The 12554-nt window shown below is 44.5% G+C and overlaps 1 protein-coding gene across 5 annotated transcripts in view; it reads left to right on the top strand.

Moving 5' to 3' along the window:
- The window catches only part of ush1c (Usher syndrome 1C), a 420683-nt gene that overhangs the window by 170662 nt on the left and 237467 nt on the right, over positions 1–12554 (top strand). For all 5 annotated transcript variants that reach the window (XM_072466296.1, XM_072466295.1, XM_072466293.1 and 2 more), the window contains exons 10-12: positions 772–831; positions 3379–3435; positions 8195–8337. In XM_072466296.1, the coding sequence (XP_072322397.1) occupies positions 772–831; positions 3379–3435; positions 8195–8337 (260 nt within the window). The remainder of the gene's footprint in view (positions 1–771; positions 832–3378; positions 3436–8194; positions 8338–12554) is intronic.

Here is a 12554-nt window from a genome sequence, read left to right as displayed (position 1 = left end):
AACCCCACCTACTCTTGTTGGACACTAAAGACAATTTAGCATGGCCAATCCACTTAACCTGCACATCTTTGGACTGTGGGAGGAAACCGGAGCGCCCGGAGGAAACCCAAGCAGACACGGGGAGAATGTGATTGATAGCAGTTGGCATGCTGCCTGCATCAGAACCAACAGGTGCAGATTTATACAAGGATCCTCAGGATTTAGATCCTACTTTGTTTCGAGACTAACATTCATTGGAGTTTAATTAATTGTCATAAGAGGTGGTTTGAATGTCAACTTCTCTGCCACAAGCCATTGCTGAAGTAGAGTCCATGGAAGCTTAATAGGAGTTTATGGAGAGGAAAATGGAAGTGTATGGCAGCTGAGCAAGAGAAAGGAATTAGACTAAGAGGCTTATGCAGGCAAGCTGGGCCAAATGTTTTTGTCTGTGCTTTAACATTCTGTGAAATACAGAAGTACATCTCTTGCAGTTGGTTCTGTCTCCAAAATCACTCAATGTGTCCTAACCTAGTAACCCATTATTCATTACTTGTAATCCTCTTCATACCTTGTCACGTTTCAAATTTGTGTAAGATCTTTTGGAACTAATAATGCATTTGTAATTGATGATCCCTCCGTGTCATTAATCGTGTCTGATGATCAATATGAAGGCACTGAATGTGTAGCGTGTTCGGGACATAACTCAATGAAGTATAGAATGACATCTTACAATATTTGAGCATTGATTGTCAAACTACACCTATATATAATGTTTCTCTGTTTTAAATGCAGGTTGGAGATCAAATTGTCGAAGTACATGGAGTAGATTTTACAAATGTGGATCATAGAGAGGTAAAAAAAATATGTTTCAGCCTTTCCTTGATTTTTTTTCTTATCTCCTTCCCTAACAAGGACGACAGGGCACACTTGTTAAAGGAATTCAAAACGGGAACACATTTAATCTAACCTGCCTGTCATGGAACTGATGGGTTTGGATGCAAGGCTGGTTTTATATCCTGGTAAATTGTACACTCCATTAAGTCAATGAAAATAAATATTGATCAGGTTATAAAAGCTGACATTTCACCTGATCCCCTGTGCTTCCCACCCAGGGAGCTAGGTTAAAATTATATTCCCCTTTGTATCCACTTTCACAGTAGTGGAAGAGTATATAATGCGACCAATACAAAGGAAACACTCCTGGTTCCTGCCCTGGGCTGATGCTCAGAATGGAAAATCCCATCCCTGGTATTATCACATGGGAACATTAGTCCAAATTAGTCAACAGCAAATTTAGGACCAATATTAGAACATTTTTCTTTCCACAAACACTGACCAACATGTGCATTGAATGTCTAAACCATCAATTGGATGCAATGTAAATAAAGCATCCCATGAAAATTATATTTTGATGACATATTACAATACAAAACATTTTAGCTGAGTATTATGGCCCAGGGCTTGGAGAACACCAAAATATATCATGGAGTTCACCTGAACCACAACTTTTAATAGATTTTGGTTATGGGGAGCACAAGGGCCCACTTCACAGGTGTGATGCAACAGAGATCTGAAGTATTTTAAAACAAAAACGATGTTTATTCTATGAATCCAGTTAACCTTTAATAAACACACAGTAAACATCTTATCAACTACCAACACTGATACTCCCCACAGATACAATACTCCATAGGTAACCCTTAGTAACTTTCCTGACAACATCCATAAGTCAAAGACTCTTTTTAACAAAGACAGTAGGTTTGCATTCCTTACAGAAACAGTTATTACTTTGAAATCATCAAGTGATCTGGAGACATTCTTTAGCATGCAGAGAGAGAGGCCAAAATATATCTCCTTAGTTTGAATGCAGCTCTCCAACTGAAAATGAAACTAAATCTCAGAGCTAAAAACAGCTTCCAGCTCGAAACGAAAGTAAAAAGCAGAGCCAGAGTCCAGCTCCACCCACACAATGACATCACTGCAGCCACTTGAGAAGACAACCATTTCTTAAAGTGACATTCCCATGACAATGTTTTTAACTTGAAGAGCAATTCAGGTGGGTGGCAAAGGAGTGGCAAACCTCTTCGCCAAACCAGCCTTTACAGTATGTGGGCTGGCACCCATGCCTCCTCTGCATGCTGCCAGGCAAAATGTTGCCCTGAGACCCACCACCAAAAAGTGGTGAGAAGCTATCCAGTGAGTGAGTGGGGAACTTCATCTGATGGGAAGCTGCCAGCTGATACCAAAGGAAGACTTTCTAGCAACATTGTTATGTTGTAGGGAGTGGGGTTTCAGTAATGTTTTGTGGAAGAGGGCTCACAGGCCAATAGAGTCTTTACGTTCCTTTGTGGAGGATGGAGGAGCATTCCTTTTGGCTCCTCCTGGCCAAGTACATCATAGAGTATAGAATTTGCAGTGCAGAAGGAGGCCATTTAGCCCATCGATTCTGCACCAGCCCTTGGAAAGAGCACCCTACTTATAATAATCTTTATTGTCACAAGTAGGCATACATTAAACACTGCAATGATGTTACTGTGAAAAAACCCTAGTCGCCACATTCCGGCACCTGTTTGGATACACAGGGAGAATTCAGAATGTCCAATTCACCTAACAGCGCGTCTTTCAGGACTTGTGGGAGGAAACCGGAGCACCCAGAGGAAACCCGCGCAGACACAGGGAGAGCGTGCAGACTCCACACAGACAGTGACCCAAGCCGGGGACCCAGGAGCTGTGAAGCAACAGTGCTAACCACTGTGCCACTTTGCTGTCCCAAGTAAAAAGACTTGCCTGAAATTTTCTCTACAGTTCAGAATCCTCTTTCTGTTGTCATCACCCTGACAGGAAAACTACTTTCTTGTGAAGACTTGTTCGCTTACACCAAAGTTACAGTTTGGGCCCAAAGATGTCACCAGACAATCATCTGCGTATTTTTTTTTTTGTTCATAAATTTAGAGTAACCAGTTATTTTTTTCCAATTAAGGGGCAATTTAGCATGGCCAATCCACCTAACCTGTACATCTTTGGGTTATGGGGGTGAAACCCACACAGACACGGAGAGAATGTGCAAACTCCACACGGACAGTAACCTAGGACTTGGATTTGAACCCGGGTCCACAGCGCCGTAGTCCCAGTGCTAACCACTGCACCACATGCCATCCTATCATCTGCGTATTTAACTAAATACTTCACCTAGTTCAGGTGGTTGTCCTGGATGTCTTCTCAGAGGTGTGGGTTGGAGTAAAATATGCCAGGGACGTTTGGGAGCATAAATCACAAGCTGATTTTACCTGCCATCCAAAGGGTGGGTAGGGCTATAGTCACTCTTTTCACCTTGCGACAAAAAAGCAAAGTAGGTTTGCTTTGCAATGATTCAGAAATCTTTGCTTTTTTTTGCAACAGGCTGTCCGGGTGCTGAAAAGCAGTAGGAGCCTGACGATCGTTGTACTCACAGGCGCGGTAAGTATTAACCACATTGAGAACAGCAGCAAGAAAACAGGTGGTTTTGAAATAAAAGCAAAATACGGTGAATGCTGGAAACTTTAAATAAAAATGGGAAATGCTGAAAAAACTCAGCAGGTCCAGCAGCATCTGTGAGAGAGAAACAGAGTTAATGTTTCGATTCCATATGATTCTTCTGCAGAGGAAGCTTTTTGAAGGTTATTTGAGGATAGTTTGAAATTAAGTCCCAGTACAGTTACAGCTGTAACTTTGTCAAAAAATATAGATTGTTGTATTCAAAGTTGCATACTACTAAGTCTACGAAGAATATTCTACTTGGGAGGAGAAAGTTGGTGGGAACAAGTTTCACTGGATGATATTTTTGCAAGGAAAAAAGGGCAAAATAAAGTTTAAAAAAAGGTGCATCACCGAAGCCCCTGTGTTCAAGCAGCATCAGGAATCAACCTGCTTCAGTTTTAAAAGTATGGACATACAAAAAAATCAGGACAAGGCCAGCTATTCCAACAACCTTGCCCCTCACCATGGTGACTGGAGCTTCATCACTAATCACTACCTCCCAATCCACCTTCCACCTTATGTTTCTGGGGAAATGTCTAAAAAGCAGCTTTAATAGTTAAAATGGACCATAAAGTCACAGTAAATTTCCCCAGCTCCTAACAAAATCGGGGCGCGACCTAATGGCCGTGCCGGGTACGAATCCGAGTGAGCCGATTAGATCGCGGGAGAGTCCGAATTCGGGAACTACGTCAGGCGCCGATCGCTTTCAGATCCAACGGCCCGCTCCCATTGGCGAGATCCGAATCTGTGTGGAAAGAAACCAATAATCACCAATTAAGCCCAATCTCCATCCTATTAGCTGGAAGGATCTCCTATCTAACATCCTCCTGTGATCTAACTGGCTGCCCAGCGAGTGGTCATGCGGGCGCCCAGTGGCACACCTATTTAAAAATGTGAAACTGGCAAAATACCTGCTGTGGGGGTCGGAGGAGGCGAGTGGACATCTTGGAAAACGCATTCAGTCTGGAGGCAAGGGGGGGGGGGGGTGGGGTGTCATCATTGGAGGGTCACCCGTGGGCTGTGGGGAGGGGGGGAGAGAGAGGGGCTCACAGCCCATGGGTCCGTCATGCCACCCCGCGGACCGTGTATACTCTTATCGGGTGCAACTTCACCTTCCGCCTGACCGCCCCACCGACCACTCTCAGAACAGAGCCCCATCCATGGTAATATGGTGAAAATCACCTTAAACCCACCGACTGTGCCATCCTCTCGCTGCATAGCTGAAGGCTATCACTAAAATTGAATTGGCAATATTAGTAATGTAAGCAAATCACAGCTCTCAAGTGGATTCCGGTGGATCGACGTGCCATTTCATAGGTGAGTGTTACTGCCCAGCAGCCCAAGCAGACTGTGAGGCCTGGACACTTTGCCTGAATACTGGAGGCTGCACAACTGCAGGGGCAGCAGCCAATAACCATACACCCTAGAACAGGACTGGGGACACCCCCGCGAACAAAAAGTGGGTGTGTGGATCGGGGCAGGGAGCCCGGCCCCAGTACTGTTCCCGACGGGGATCTGGGGCCTGGGGTTCAGCGCCCAGGAGTCCCTGCTGTAACCGGGGGTACTTGTGCAGAGCAGGGTCCCCCAGCATAACCGACTCATCAGATGGCACCCTGAGAGATAGCAGAGAATGTAAGGGTGGGTGAGGCTTGAGGGATTCGAGGGTCGCAGAGTCGGTACTATAACTGATTGTCGGTCTCTCACACTCTCCAATTCCTTACAGATATTAAATTATTGATATTTTGGACCCAGCAGCAGCTGCCCTCATGGTGGGATTGGCCGTCCAGGTGGCACTGCCAGACTGGCAGTGTCAGCCCCCAGGTGGCACCAAGAGTCCCAGGCTGCCACCTTGCCAAGAGTGCAGGCACCCGGGGGCCTCCAATTCCCTGGGAGCGCCCGCAGGTGCCATTCCATCTGGTCCCCGTTTGTGAAGACCAGTACGGAACGGCGCTCACCCGATGCCTCCAAGGCAAGGGACTTCGATCCCATGCCTTGGTTAGATCTCAGGAACGCATATTAGAGTGAGACTACCTGTTTTACTCAAATATGCAGATTTTCCAGCAAGTGATCCCGCCCACAATGGGCAGGATTCACATCACGACGCGAGATCGGGTTAGAAGGCATGCCGAACTGGGCAGATCCTGGAAGTAGAATCTCCCGACATCTACCGGTCACGTTGCACAGCGCTGCTTTTTGGGTGCAACGCGGCCAGTAGATCCCACCCAGAAACTTCTTCATTAGATTGTGCCCAGAAGCTCGTTTTGATCATGTGAAGAACTTGAGATGCCTTCTATTAAGAAATACATCAAATGATTCCTCATTTATATAAAATAAATCACATAATGACTACTTTCTAGATATTTTCAAATGCTAATAAGTAACCAAAGCTACTTTCTGATTTTCCTTGTGCTCTTTTCGATGATATCTTGATTCTTCAACTAGGTGATCATTTTTTTAAAAAGTAATCTGGTCAATCTCCCATAGCATCAAAATAGGGAGGCAAGATGAGAAGCAAGATTAGCTAACAAGAGGTAATTGAACCAGGACTGCAGGTGTAATTTTAACTCATTCACGTAGTGTTGCTTTTTTACATGTCCATTAGAAATTCCTGTATCCACATTTGTCATGGAAACTGCATATGTAAACTGTTTACACCATAAATGCACCCTGATTCCAGTGGAATACGCTAAGAGGAACTGTTCACAGACAGATTCTTAATATATTGTTGCATTATCTCCCATGGAGTTACCCAGCATGGGTTGGAGGATAAATCTGTCACTGCTGTCTCCTGAATTCTGCTATTTGCTCCTTTGTGTGTTGTAAACCGCTGCCATGCAGCTCCTTTCCCAACTACCATTGCCTTGTACTCTCAAACTTGAAAATAAATCTCTATCCAATATTTTAGATGACATAAATAATTTAGTGTGCCATTGTAATCAGTAATAAATGAAAAATTAAAATAACAATAGATCTTTTTATTGAGTAATAGTGAATTTTAATTGAACAGAAGATACCAAAATTATGGTCGATTCAATCTTTGGAAGTCAAATATTAAAATGAAAATTTAATTAAATCTACTAAAATATTGAAATGTTATGGAAAATAAATATATCAAGAATTAAAGATTTAAGATGTGAAGGGAGCGGTACTGATGGTCACTCAGGCATGATCATTGATATGAATTTATTTTTAAACTGAAACAAAGGCCATAAATTGCTTAATTGGTGAAATGAAAAGAGAGAATGCATGAGTGACCAGTGGATATCAGAATTGTAATCTAATGGATTAATGGCAGTGGGAAGGAAACTTCGTGACGAGTACATGATCAGCCCTCAGGTGGAGCAATCTTTCATGTCATAAATCACAAATAATTGGCGTTTTAAATTTGAACGATTAAAAAGAAATGAATGGCAGAACCTAGAAGGCAATCAAATCTATCTCTTGGTAACCTCTGGTCAAATTGTGAAACAGCAGTGGAGTCTGTCATATCTGGATGTGGCTCCGAGACTCAAATTAATGGTAGAGTTGAACCTGATGGTGACACTGATATCTTGACAGCTAGTTGCTCCTCACTTGATATATCATTCTTCATGGCCTCGCATTATGAATGCTGAAAAATTATTTGCACTACTACAAATTGATTTGCTCTGTCAGGGGTAAATTGGATAACTAGTTTGTAATTATTTTTCATGTAAGGGAAAGAGATTTACCATTTTGTTAACAAGCAGCAGTAAACAATTGGAGCTTGCTTAAATACAAGGGCATCTGTTGCACTGGTTGTATTTTTCTTTGAAAACATTGACAGGACTGTACAGCATTTACCACCCCATTTGCATTCTGACCTTGGTTTCTATATAACCTGACCTTGAAGCACAGACATTGTGACCCAGAGACCTCGACTTTCCAGCCTCCCTTGCAGCAGGCTCCCCCATACTGGATGCAGCGAGCCGTTCAAATCTGTGTTGATTGTGGTGGGATCAGAAAATGGCTAATCACGACCCCTCATTCAAAGAAAAACATACAGACCCATTTTAACTCATAGTTTCAGTGTTGATTGACTTGCTTTATATTTTTATTATTTCCATTTCATCTGTCTTTTGTGTGTATAGTAGAATTCAAAATATTTTAGTTAATTATTTATTTTATTATATTTAATTTGGTGCTGTAATAAGATTTTGTGTTCCTGTTCCATTTGATTTAGGGACAGATTATACCATGGGTTTATTGGCCAGGATATTGGAATTGGGTCGAGTTGTCATCGTTTAAATGCGTTTTATTATGCATAATCCAAGGTTCCCAAATCGTGTAATGCCCTTTCACAATGCATCTGTGGGGGAAGATTGAGAATAGTTATAAAGCATAATATGCTTCTCCTGAGGTCATGTTTGCATCCATAAGGTTATTGTTCCAGGGACAGCCACTATGAGTGGAACTAATTCCATAACCTCATATCTTTGTTAGGTTTAGCAAACATTTTCTACAATGATGGAAAGTGGAGGATGATGAATTAAAACATAATGAGAAATAATTGTACTTCTTTATCGTTGAAGATAATGATGAAACTCATGAAAACCTCTCACTAGACCAAGAAATGAACAGAAGGGCTACATATAAAAAGGAAAGCCCTTCTGGCCCCATCTGGTAGTGAATGCAAGTAATATCAGTAGCTTATTTCTTCATGTTGCGCTTTTCAATCCAGGGGAAAGAGCTATTCCAGACAGAAGAAGAACGAATGAATGAACATTATCGACGTGAGCATGAGCGCCAGGAATTGATGCACCAGAAAAAGATAGCGATGGAAACCAACAAGATTGTGAAAGAACAACAAGAGAAGGAGAGGCTGTGAGTTGTTATCTTTTAAGATGCTGTTTGGATTTCTACATGAAACAAAATTCATGTAATGCCGTTTTCAAAATGGCCTCAGTCAGGCATCATCTTCCAGTTATATTTCTTTGCTGAGGGAACCAACAAAAATGTCTAGAAAAAATATGGAAACATTAATCTTTTATGGGTCACCTTTTCCTTGAGGTCTGTCATGCAAGAAGTTCAGCTTCCAATAATATTGAGAAATTGTAGCTTTTTTCCCTGCTCTCAAATGAGCCGAGACAGATTGGTTAAAGTTCCTGATCACCTCTGTTTCTTTTTACCTGCAAAGCGTTCAGCACACTATTTTTCACTGTCTGATTAGGTAATTCTATTCTTTGCTAATGGAACTATAAGTAAACTTAAATCTACTGCTGTATTATTTTGCAAGAAAAGTTTTGCAGCGATTGAACAATAGCTTCATTTATTTGTACTGTTAGAAGGAAATAGATTTAAAAGTTCAAAATCACCTTCACAACCTCCGGATGTCCTAAATTACTTTTTGGCCAATTAAGTACTTATGAACAGTATTCATTATTGGAGGAAATGCAGCAGCCAATTTGTGCACATCAGAATGCCAGAAGAGTAAAATGTTGCCACAATCACAGAGGACCGTAGGCTGCTCTCCCCTTTCTAAGCTGGCTGGTGAGGGGCAGCACGGTAGCATTGTGGATAGCACAATTGCTTCACAGCTCCAGGGTCCCAGGTTCAAATCCGGCTTGGGTCACTGTCTGTGCGGAGTCTGCACATCCTCCCCGTGTGTGCGTGGGTTTCCTCCGGGTGCTCCGGTTTCCTCCCACAGTCCAAAGATGTGCAGGTTAGGTGGATTGGCCATGATAAATTGCCCTTAGTGTCCAAAATTGCCCTTAGTGTTGGGTGGGGTTACTGGGTTATGGGGATAGGGTGGAGGTGTTGACCTTGGGTGGGGTGCTCTTTCCAAGAGCCGGTGCAGATCCGATGGGCCGAATGGCCTCCTTCTGCACTGTAAATTCTATGATCTATGATCTATGATTTAATCTGAGGGTTACCACATCTCAGGGGAGGGAAAGGTTGAGAAGGCAGGGCCTTCATGAATAACCTCAGCCAGTAAAGGAAGTGAACACGTGCTGTTGGCATTCCTCCACATCTCAAACCAGCCGTCCAGGCAACTGAGCGAACCTGCCACCTGAAACAAGAGTGACCATGATAATGACAAGATAATCTGTTTTAGTGACATTGGTTAAGGGACAAATATTAGCCAGAGTACAAGAGGAAATCTATTATTTTGCAAAATAGTGTCATGGTATTTTTTACATCCATCTGAGAGGGCAAATATCACCTCGTATTAACATCTGACAAGACCTCCAAAATTCCAGTACAATTCTGTCGGTGCAGCACTGAAGTGTCAACTTAAATTGCATGCTCTAGTCTCTTTATTGGAAATTGATCCCACAACCTGCTGATGCAGAGGTGTGGGTGCCACTCAATCATGGTACTTCCATTGAATCCATTCAAAAGATTTTTTTAAAATGTAATAATTTCAATCAATTCATCACCATGTTTAGTATGAGGCTAAACCTTCAAGCAAACTGGTCAAATTAAATTCCAGCTCAGATCATAGAATCATAGAATTTACAGTGCAGAAGGAGGCCATTTGGCCCATCGAGTCTGCACCGGCTCTTAGAAAGAGCACCCCACCCAAGATCCACACTCCACCCTATCCCCATAACCCAGTAACCCCATCCAACACTAAGGGCAATTTTGGACACTAAGGGTAATTTTTCATGGCCAATCCACCTAACCTGCACATCTTTGGACTGTGGGAGGAAACCGGAGCACCCGGAGGAAACCCACGCACACACGGGGAGAACGTGCAAACTCCGCACATTGCAGTTGAGGCCTTCCACTGCTGCATTAGAAGACTGAGGGGAGATCTTATTGAAACTTACAGGATACTGTGAGGTCTGGATAGAGTGGATGTGGAGAGGATGTTTCCACTTGTAGGAAAAATTAGAAGCAGAGGACACAATCTCAGATTAAAGGGACGATCCTTTAAAATAGAGATGAGGAGGAATTTCTTCAGCCAGAAGGTGGTGAATCTGTGGAACACTATTCTCTCCCTCTCCCTCCACACACTGCTGACATCTTAACAGCCCTTGCAGAAATCGACAAACGGTTTCCATCTCCAGGCAAACCAATCCACTGACCCTCTCAAGGTGAACTTGATTTTTTTCTAGCCTGAGGAATTCCATCAGGTCATTTACCCACACCCCCAGCTTCAGCAACCCCGCGTACTCCCACTCTAACAAAATCCGTCGCCGGGCTACCAGGGAGGCAAAGGACAAAACATCAGCCTCTCTCGCCCCTCTGCATTCCCGGGGCTTACGACACTCCAAATATCGCATCTGGACTCAGGACCACTTTCACCCTCAGCACCTCGGACATTATGTCCGCGAACTCCTGCCAAAACCCCTTCCGCTTCGGGCATGCCCAGGACTTGTGAACATGGTTCGCGGCCTCCCCACACACCGCCACACCTGTCCTCCACCCACTCAAAGAACCTACTCACTCTGGCCAACGTCATATGCGCCCTATGAACGATTTTGAATTGAATTAGGCTAAGCCTGGCACATGAAGAGGATGTATTCACTCTCCTCAAAGCCCCCTCCCACAACCCAGCCTGCATTTCCCTCCCCAGCTCTTCCTCCCACTTCTGTTTGACTTCTCCAATCGGGGTTCCCGACCAGTCCATTAACTCCTTATAAATCTCCGACACCCGACCCTCGCCAACTCCTGTTTATGATACCACCTTGTCCTGCAGCACGTGGGGCGGCAGGTTGGGAAAGGATGACACCTTCTTCCTGACATAATCCCACACCTGTAAGTACCGGAACCCATTCCCGCTGAGCAGCTCATATTACTCTTCCAATTCCTCTGAACTCGAAAAAACTGCCCCCCACAAACAGGTCCCCAAACTGCTCGATCCCTGCCCGCTGCCACCCTCAAAACCCAAATCTATAATTCCCGCAGATTGGTGCCCACACCGAGGCACCCTCCAACCCCAGATGCTGCTGCCACTAGCCCCACACCCTCAGGGCCGCCACCACCACTGGGCTCGTGGAGTACATGGCCGGCGCTGTCAACAGTGCTCCTAAGCTAGTGTCCTTACAAGAGTCTGCCTCCATCCGCTCCCACGCCGACCCCTCTCCCACTACCCACATCCTAACCATAGCTATATTCGCTGCCCAGTAATAATTCATTATATTTGGCAAGGCCAGCCCCCCCCCCCCCTTCCTGAATTCCCGTTCCAAAGGACATAGTTTTATGGTTATTGTGCACATCAGCTGGAAGATATCTGCAACATGCTAAATGCATCAAAGAATGATGTTTGTAATTTAGTTAATTCATTCATGGAACATATATAGCTTTTGGAATATTATTAATATTACAGTTCTGAATTCTTTAACAAACTAGACTGACGGGGATAATTTGATGTGGCTTCTCACCTTGAAAAGATAAAGGGTGGGATTCTCCGATCCCCCAGCTGCGTGTTTCTCTGATCCCCCAGCTGCGTGTTTCTCCGATCCCCCAGCTGCGTGTTTCTCCGATCCCCCAGCTGCGTGTTTCTCCGATCCCCCAGCTGCGTGTTTCTCCGATCCCCCAGCTGCGTGTTTCTCCGATCCCCCAGCTGCGTGTTTCTCCGATCCCCCAGCTGCGTGTTTCTCCGATCCCCCAGCTGCGTGTTTCTCCGATCCCCCAGCTGCGTGTTTCTTCGATCCCCCAGCTGCGTGTTTCTCCGATCCCCCAGCTGCGTGTTTCTCTGATCCCCCAGCTGCGTGTTTCTTCGATCCCCAGCTGCGTGTTTCTCCGATCCCCCAGCTGCGTGTTTCTCTGATCCCCCAGCTGCGTGTTTCTCCAATCCCCCAGCTGCGTGTTTCTCCGATCCCCCAGCTGCGTGTTTCTCCGATCCCCCAGCTGCGTGTTTCTCGGCAGCGCTAGTCGCTGGTGGCGGGACTCTCTTTTCCCACCGCTTGTCAGTGGGATTTTCCATTGAAGCCACCCTACGGCATCAGGAAACCCACGGGCGGGGGTGCACTGCCAACGGGTGCGGAGAATCCCAGTGGCTGGAGTATTCCCGCTTTTAAAATCACCGTCTGTTTATGCGATTAAAATTAAACTGATGTCTTTTGCGAGTAAATCTGTGTCGAAGTAAATTC

The sequence above is a fragment of the Scyliorhinus torazame genome, chromosome 10 (assembly GCF_047496885.1).
Source record: "Scyliorhinus torazame isolate Kashiwa2021f chromosome 10, sScyTor2.1, whole genome shotgun sequence".
Classification (NCBI taxonomy): Eukaryota; Metazoa; Chordata; class Chondrichthyes; order Carcharhiniformes; family Scyliorhinidae; genus Scyliorhinus; species Scyliorhinus torazame.
The sequence above is the reverse complement of the archived record's forward strand: the minus strand, read 5'-3'. Positions and strand labels throughout refer to the sequence as shown.